Below are 9558 nucleotides of genomic sequence, written 5' to 3' on the forward strand. Positions count from 1 at the left end.
ATCGCAGCTTCAGTGAGACGTCATCCATGCGACATTGAAGTGTGTAGTCTCAGTCTCATACTTCAACAGTTTAACAATTGAAACTTATTTCAGTTGAGAAATTTTGAAAAATTACCTTTTTTTTATCAATTTATCTAAATTGACGAACATGATATTTGTAATCCATGGCTCAATCCAAACGGGATCAAACAATAATTTGCCTCTCTCAGTCCACTCCTGTTTATATTATTCCAAAAGATAGGTCCCATGGACCGGAAGTAGAAGGGCGTGACTTTGGCTCTCTACATAACATATCGGTCTATAAAAAAATGTACATTTGTACAAAAGGATTTTTTTTACTACCATTTGATAAGGTTTAATAGAGGAGAAAAGTGTCTGGCTGCAGTTTCCTTGCTGACTTTGGCTCTGATAACCAGCAATTCTGTGTTAATAATACTCTGCTTTCCTGTGCGTCATACACAGACAGTTCCTTTCTCATTTCCAAATAGCAAATTTCACACAGGTGTTACAGAGGGGCTTTTTTCGTCTTACAAAACTATAGTCTAACTAAATGTGTGATTGAAGTTTTTCCACTTTGTTGCTGGAGATAAAGATAATGTATTTCACTCCCTCCTACGCGGTGCTACAGCAACACACAGCCCAGAGGCATACATGGACACGGGTCAAGTACATCCCACTCAGTGTCGCTTCCTCTTGGGTGATGAGTTGATCTGGCAGAACACGGCGCGGCAGGTGGCTTGCATACCAGAGATCCTCATTTAGCAGAAACATGCAAAGGCTGCTCCTCTCCAAGTGGGAGGGGTTGTGTTGTGTTTGTTGTCTTTGTCAGTTGTTCTGTGTGCATGAGTGAGTGTGTGTGTGTGTGTGTGTGTGTGTGTGTAGGTGGGTGTCCAAAAACACTGGGTATTTGCATTTGCTAAAAAACTGGACTATTTACCACCTTTTCATTCTTCAAGGAGGAAGCTTATTAGGTTTATATGCGTATTTTTATTGCATTTGTTATCTTCAATGTGATATTGAATTATTATCGCTAATAATTCAATAATAAACATATGTTGCATCTTACTATGCATTTCAGTTAAGCTACCTTTATCCCCGTTGGGGACAATTTGTTTCACAGCCAGCAGAGAATAAAAGACAGCAGTAGAGAAACACACAAACATAACATGCAAATGTACTGCATAATGTGTACATGCATAATATTCATATTCCTACGGTCCAATTTACATCAAGGTATAAATGAGACTAATGCTAACAGGGACAAATGAGCTCTTAAAGCTCTTAGTCCTACAACTCGGTACCATATACCTGTGACCAGATGGCAGCAGCCTGTAGTGACCCGGGTGAGCGAGGATGGATTTGGCTTTCCTCTGGCCCTGTATAGGAGTGATAGCTCCTCAAACTTTAATGTTGCTACACATTCTCACAAGACTGTTTAGTCAGTGCTTATTTTTTTTAAATGAGTGACCAAACCATGTAGACAGAAAGTTAATACACACTAAAGAAAACAGGAATAAAACATTTTCATGAAGCAAGAAATACTGTGTGTGTGTGTGTGTGTGTGTGTGTGTGTGTGTGTGTGTTTTTCTGTCTTGCGTTCTTCTTCACACTTGGTGGGGTATTGGTCGGGATCCAATGATGTGCTGTGTCGAATTTTGTGCAATTTGTAGAAGTGACACTTTAATAAAAAAAAAACTTGCGAATAAAACTAAGCAACTGCATAATAAAGAAAAAAAAAAAACACTAAGCGAAGGGTCTTCAGGGCTTCATGGCTCTTAGTCAAGCATGTCGTCCGCTGCGGGTTACTGATGATTATTACGCCCATCTGGAAACGAATCCCTTGGCTAGCTGCATTACACCATGTATGACCGCTGGATAAAGTCTACTAACTTTACAACCAAACTCTTCTTTACTTCCCTCAACAAGCACAAGCGAATATCCTGCATGAACTTTGTCACCCTGCCATTGCAAGTCACTGTGTGTAAGTTCGCCAAACAAACCTAAAGAGCTCATATTATACTTTTTGGCTTTTGCCCTTTCCATTTTTATGTTATATATCTTTTTTGTGTGCATGTTATAGGTTTACAAAGTGAAAAAACCCAAAGTCCACCCAAAATAGACTTATCATCTCCAAGAGAAAACACTGTTCACCAACTGATCCAAACAGCTCTACTGTAGTCCAGCCTTTACTTCCATGACAAACGTGCGTCACTTTGTAACACGTTATAATGCTCGCCTAGCTGCTAGCATGGAACAACCTCATACTCTGTTTCTTAATGGCTAACTATCCTTGCCTAACTACTCCCTAGTGCGACTCAATATTAATTTCATTTTGTAACAGTAATATTGACAAAATCACAACTTTATTTTGTACCACGATGAAAAATGGGAATGCCGCAAGCAGTCCAAAGCTAGCTGCAGCTAGCTGATCGGGTAGCTGGAGTAGGAGCTGCGCAGACCCACATTTAACTCATTTTATTTTTTAGCTTTTGAAGCTAGTTTCCATGCCATGTCATCTTTAATTTGACCTATATTTTTGTATGTGTGTTAAGTTAAATGATCAAGGGAATGGCTTTCTTTTTGGGATATGTAGCTAGCTCGCTAAGTCAGTGAATAACCGATGATAGTTAGCTACTTGGGTGGGTCATCATCAGGTTGACATGTTAGCAGGAAACAGCTGGTTAGCATGACAGCTAGCGGGTGAGGACACTTTTGTTATTTTTATCAGTAATTTAAAACAGAAAGGCATTACATACACATGCTCGTGTTGGTGAGGATTAGTCTGCAGACTGTGTATGTGAGAACACGAACACAAACGAACAGTACAAGTTTAGCTTGCCGTCTGTCTACAGCACAGTAGAATGTGACGTCACGTGCGAAGGGTCTATGCAATAATTATCACACCCACGTTTTAATGAAATGTTTTGTCTACTGAGGTTTTTATTTTGTAGTCATTCCATGCGTAAACCTTAAACATACTTGTGAAAGTCACCTTTTCTCACAGTAACCTTCCACGTCAGAGGCTCAGTCATGTTTAAAAGTAGAGAATTGGCTTCTGAGACAGGGTGACCAGACGTCCCCGGTTTTCGGGAACAATCCCTGGTTTTGCTGACCTGTCCCCAGCTGGATCTGCCCCCGGAAATGTCCCAGGTTTTCACTGTGACTGACAGACCCAAAATTGGAATGAAAGAAAAAAAACACTGACCAAACGTAGCCGATAGTCACACACCCAACACACGCAGGCTCAAGACAGCCAGAGCAAGCGCTGCTCAGAGCTCAGAGATGTTTTAGAAAGCCGTATTTTCCGATGCTAAAATTACTGATTTTTTACATGGAGTCTGGTGGGTTTAGCGAACTCAATTTCGCAGACTTTTGCGTTTTAAAGAAGGATCTTAACTTTAACAGAAAGGTTGACCTCCTTAGAAATCCTTTCCATAATGTTGTCAGACACTTAGAATATTAATCTGAGTCTGTCAGTTGCAAAACGAGCACTTTTAATAACGTAAATACAAGATGGACAATTACCCTGTTAACTTACATTGTAGCTTGTTTCTCTGCTGCCGACTGCAGAGATCTCGTTTAATACTGCATCACTGTCAAAGGAAAATATTTCCTCAATAGTTTTTATTGTATCCGATACTCAATGAGCTGTTGCAGAAACAAGCCTGAAGCAATAAAGCAAAAGCTGTCAGACAGATGTAGTTCAGTAAACATTACAACATTCCCCTCTGAGGTGTAGTGGAGTACAAGTATGAAGTAGCAGCAGGTGTGATTCTAGGATCAGACCTTTAGGGGGGCTCAGCCCCTAATGAGAACAGCTCTAGGTCTAGTGTCCCCGTTGTAAGTTTAAAAAAAACTAAAAACATGACATGTTTTGGAGGTATATACGCTGAGGTATATTCTGAGCTGAAAATGTCCACGGATTATGTCTGAGAAATCTGGTCACCTTATTCTTAGAACATGAAACATGAGGTGGTCAGATGTAATGTGATAAAGTAGGTGAACAGCCTATATGTGTTTTACATAATTATTTGATGTATGTCTCATTAGATCATGTGTATACATACTACATTTTCCTTCCTTTTCAATTTTCTTTTTAGCATTTTTTATTGCCTAAACTCTAAGTTGTTGTCCATTATCCTATCCTCTTTCATCACTCTGTTTTCTGGTTTCTAAATTGAACTATTAAATAAAAATCAACAGTTTCTTTTAAATTGATTATTAACTTACCAGAATCGAGTACCAAATCGTTCTAGAGAGAATCGTGATGCATCTAAGGATCAATAGTTTTTCCCACCCCTAATAAGCACATATCACAAGGTTGGTATGGGCTTATCTTAAGGCATTCATGAGTTAAACTGTTTTAAGAAAATCTTTTTTGTTGCATAACATCATTAGCATGCAACTGTGTGCCGCTACATATTGTATATCTAATTCCAGATCTAATTAGATCATTTTGTCATTAGGGGAAACTAGTGGTGTGAAGAAAATGAACATTCAAGCGTGGATTCCTCTTGAGTTATTGTGATAAACGACATCTGGTGTAAAACAATTTGGGGGCGTTTGTTGATACATGTAATATGGAAAAAAGTGACATTGTCCTTAGATTTAGAAGAATACAAGTTTAAATATTTGCATTGTCATAAAACATATGTGGCTTTGGATGTCAGTTTGACATTGTAATTTTTGTTTCTATGTAATTAGGTTTTCTGGGCTTATCCAACTAGTTGGAGACCCTGAGGTAGACCCAGGACATGTTTGAAGTGGCTGAATATGTCATGTGGCTTGGACATGTTTCGGGATTCCTCTACATTGGGAGGAACTTGATTTGTTTCAGAGGTATTCTGATAAATAACATCTGCATAAAGTAATATTGGTAGTAGAAGCTGTGAAAAACCCTTTTCCTGACCTGTAGTGTAAAACAGTTGTGTAAATGGTCTGGCTACACCGCTTAACAATTTAGAGTTCCGAGGGAAAAAAAGCTCTGGCTTGTTTGTACTTCTTCAAACCAATCACAACCGTTCTGGACGGGGCTAAGCCCTGGATCCAGCAATGGTGCCCTTGCAAGATAAAAAACAGAGATAGTGGCAGAAGGCTTTACACCAGTAATGTCAATCCGTTGAGGGAATCAGCTACTAAATTGGTTGCACAATTAATACTTGGGGCATAACCTGACTATTTTGGACATCAAGTCATATCTAAGGCAAGGTGCCAATCAACAATCATCATGGTCATGGTTACTGTGCGCATTACAGCGGCTTTCTGGCTGGTGTAAGCCTAGTCAGCCTAGGCAGAGTAGCACTTCATAGTAAGCTTCAACTCATTGCAATTGTACCGGGCGCCGGGGCGGCTGCCTGGTTAATAATGGTTAATTTCTAACTAGCTTTATTATCATTATATCACATGCGTTTATATTTAAGGATATCTTTAAATATGACTTACCATATAAAATGTTTTGCAATTTTTGAATTCTTCTTAAATTTCATATGAATATCATAGATCGTTTTTTCATTACTCTGGCAAAAGGCTCCCCTCAGACCAGCAGTGTGCAGCTGCATTTGTACAAAGTGTATTGCAAAAAGATATCCCATGATGGATTGAAACAAGACTAACTAATGCGGAAAACAGATCTTAATGGTGGCCATTTACTTACTTACAATTATTGACTACTTTGCAAGAGATAAGGGATTGCTTTTGTGCAACAGTCACTCATAAGCTTCTCCCCAGACACAAATGCATCAAACTGAGAAAGATTTCAGCTCCTAATTAATTTAGGCTTAGCAGGCGATGTTTTTTGGCCTAATGCTGTTATGAAATGCCACATTAATATTTAAAACTTGTGTTTTCTGTGATGAAGCCTGTCAATAAATACAAAAACTATTGTATTGCATTTGAGTATGCAGAGGTCTATTTTTTTCTTTTCTAGACTGAGTACAGCCTGCACTGCAGCAGCCTTTGTCTAGATGCTGTTTTCTCTCAGTTTTCCTGCAGTGCAGCTAATATGTTTTAAAAACTACTTCCAATAATCAAACATTTCTTTCTAGGTAAAAGCAATTTCCCAGGCATCCTTTGTGTTTTCCCTTATATCATGTAGAACCATGCAAGGCTTTGTGAGGAAGTACATTCCCAAGCAATCAGGTGCTCCAGTGTCCCCTTTAGTGTTACTCTTGGCAAGAACATTTTTCAATCTCACCTATGCATACGGCGTTTCCAGTGATGGTGCCTTGTTCAAGGTACACACAAAGTTGACACCAAGCAATTACTCATTTCAATCCAATTTGCTATTTAAGTTGAAGCATGAAAGCACTGTCCACCCACCCACACACCTGCTGTCATTGCATAAGAACCAACAGATCTGTTGCAATGTGAAAAAAAAGTAACGCTTGGTTATGCTTTGCTTTGCCTCAAGTCGCCGGAGGAACAACTAAAAAAAAAAAAAAAAGACTTAAACAAGGTGTAACCAGATACAGGGGACAATAGGACTTTGTTCTGTTCTTTGAGTGAATTTTCAACAAAACTGTTCCTCTTTGCAATTAATAATGAAATGAGCTATAAAAGCCAGGTGGGAGATTTTGGGTGAACGGCGACCAACCATGTCAAGGCATGTCAATAGTTAAATGTGCAGGTAAATAAACTGAACTATGAGAAGAATTAAATAACGTGCTAAAAAAAAAACAACAACCACAAAACAGGGGGTCTGGTGGGTCCTCCGCCAGACATTTTATTTTCTATTTGAATCCCATTTCCTGCATTTCTACATATATTTACAGATTATTATTATTATTATAGAAAACCCAGGAAATAATTAAGTTGAACATAATGATGAATTCTTCCTGAAAGAATAAACAATGTATAAGAAAAAGATGATGTCTTACTTTCTTTATTGTTTAGTATAGTTGCCAAACGCCAAGGCATGAGAGAATCATTTCATAGAGTCAAAAATGTTCACAATTTGAAAGTGGGGGCACACATACAGGGTTTTAAAAAGTGGGTTGGGACATGTCCCCCCCTGTGCCTATTGGAAATTACACCCTAGCCTACAGTACAGGAGAGCACACACTAGCCTGTATCCAAGTCCAGATGGCATACAGTAGAGTACAGTATGAATAAATACACTTTTCCCACTGAGACTTTAAAGAAACTTGACATTTGCCTTGCTTTACCTCTGTGCTTTAATCTAGCCTGCCATAAAAGAAAAAAATATCCTCGCAAGCTCTCTCTTTTGAGCAATGCAGACCTTGAAAATAATCTTTTAAAAAGATTGTTTGTCAGCATACATTGGGCGCAAGCAGAGCTATTTGTTATAGGTGCAGAGCGGAGTAATATATCCAAAAGAGACAGTTTTATAGGAGCATTAATGTTTGTGCATCTACCTTGATGGGTGGTTGTTTGTGGACCTGGAGAACTGCAAACACAAGTCTACACGAAGAAAATCAACAGTGTGCTGGTGCTCCATGCTGAAATGGACATTTTCTAGCTCTGTTTAAAAGTAGGGGGGGGATTCACCAGAGGCCTCGTGATATGATATAATGACAATACATTGATACTGCGATTTTAAACATATTGCAATATTGTGCGATATATTGCGATTTAGCACCTTTTTACCAACTTCAGATATTTCCCAATTTCAAATAATGTCCCCAAACGGAAACTTTGTCAACATCCGTTTCATCTAAAAAGATAATTTTTTCTCTTTGATTATCTTACTTAAATTTCATTGCTACAAAATGGGATTGTCAAGCAGACAAAAAGACCAACACATATATAATAATAGATAGATACTGTGTGTTGCCACGGAAAATATTGCAATACTATGCCTTATTGATTCCTCCCCCTACTCAAAAGTAAAGTTTATGTATCCGGATATGTACTGTGTGTAGGCATAGTCACTCTCTATGTGCATGTATACAGTACCTTGATAGCAGAGGTGGTAATCTGGAGGTGGTGCAGTCGCCTTAGGGTGCTCTCTCGATCCGTGAAGTAAGAAGCGGCCAGCTGATGGAGCAGCTCCAGAGACACCACCGAGCTGTTGCCGTTACCCTCCGACTTCTTGTTCAGCTTCTGCTTGTCCAGGAAAATGGTCAAAGACTCCTCTCCTGTGGATCAAAAATCGATCAATGACTCTGTTTTTAAGTCACGAAGTTGCTTTTAAAAGTGGACACAGTTGTGATGGACGCGCAGCAACGCATGCATGCACGCACACACGCACGCAGGCAATTAAAGCTAAAGTTGGAAACTTTTATAAAAATGTACTTTTTATCATATTTGCTCAAACTGTATCAACATGAATCAGATCGTCCGTGAAAAATTATGTTCCTCTGCCTCCTCTGCCAACCAATCAGATCCGAGGAGTCTCTAACACGGTGTCAATAACTGCTTGTGAACTGCAGTGAGACTGTCAAAATAGGCGATCAAATATGAATCAAGAATATGTTACTGCATTGCCAATTTCTTGCCTCAGATTTGTTCAGAAACATATATTTTTGTGTTCCGTTATCTTTCAATAGAAACAGCCAATAAGATAGGGCAGACTTTTGATTAGTAGAATGGCAACTTTTGGCAAATGTTGTGTATGATTCTTGTCATTTTCATTGAAAAATATTTGATATAAAAAAAATGAAAATAATGACATTGTGAGTTTTGCAAGGCTCTGTACCAAACAAAGACTTTTTCTTTGCTCTGTAGGAGCTGATTTGTAGGTTGGGACGTCTCTGCAGCACCACAATACTTAATTCAGAATGGGTTGACACCTAACACTTAACTTACCTTTAACAGATATTGCACCCCCCTGTGATTTGGACATTGCACTTGTCCATATTGCCTTATTGATAAAATTGCAATTAAATGTGCAGCTCTAGTGTTAATGCTAATATGTCTAAGTATACACACAGTATTATTCCAGTGGTGTAGTCTATGTGATACGAAGGTATACGTAGTATACTCACTCAGAAAGCTCCAGGATTTCCATATTTGATATATTTTCAATTGTTAGGGCTGAACAATTAATTGCATTTGCAATAATATCTCGATATGTTAAAACGTGATTTCCCAACAGCAAAGGCTGAAATTTGGTCATGTGACGTGAAAGTGCAATGTTTACATGTTTATTACAGTAAATAATCTAAATACTACAAGTGTGGTAAAGCCACAAAAATTTTTTTATATTTCTGCAATCTGCCCTTTAGTTTGCATGATTTGTTTCTGATTTTCAAATGAATTTTGACACCAGGCTTGGTCAATGCTCAATATACTACTGTAGTTGAAGTAGTTATACAAAAGATGTCGTTCATATAAATGCATCACCTAATTTCGTCATCACATACAGGCGTCCAGAAAAGAACGCTTTGTTTAACCTATCTAATATTGTGTTCATATTATACAATGATTTATGGGTTATCTTTGTTGAATAATACAGAAGACAAAGAGCTTAAAAAAATAATCGCATATTAAATTGCAATTGCAATATTGGTGATAAAAATCATAATTTTCAAAAATCCGAATACAAGAAATTAAGTCGTTGATGCTCAAAACTTCCCTCGGGGAGGACACCTAGACCCC

General features: G+C 38.3%; 1 protein-coding gene and 1 long non-coding RNA gene across 2 annotated transcripts in view; one reads left to right on the forward strand and one right to left on the reverse strand.

Annotated features, from left to right (window-relative positions):
- LOC116700085 (uncharacterized) overlaps positions 1 to 289 on the forward strand; it is an 8111-nt gene extending 7822 nt beyond the window's left edge. Inside the window, exon 3 of the long non-coding RNA XR_004334565.1 lies at positions 238 to 289. This is a non-coding gene — a long non-coding RNA (uncharacterized LOC116700085). The remainder of the gene's footprint in view (positions 1 to 237) is intronic.
- The window catches only part of LOC116700081 (BMP/retinoic acid-inducible neural-specific protein 3), a 119070-nt gene that overhangs the window by 67490 nt on the left and 42022 nt on the right, over positions 1 to 9558 (reverse strand). The window contains exon 3 of the mRNA XM_032532932.1: positions 7915 to 8096. Coding sequence (XP_032388823.1) covers positions 7915 to 8096 — 182 coding nt within the window. The remainder of the gene's footprint in view (positions 1 to 7914; positions 8097 to 9558) is intronic.

This window comes from Etheostoma spectabile, chromosome 13, assembly GCF_008692095.1.
Source record: "Etheostoma spectabile isolate EspeVRDwgs_2016 chromosome 13, UIUC_Espe_1.0, whole genome shotgun sequence".
Taxonomy (NCBI): domain Eukaryota; kingdom Metazoa; phylum Chordata; class Actinopteri; order Perciformes; family Percidae; genus Etheostoma; species Etheostoma spectabile.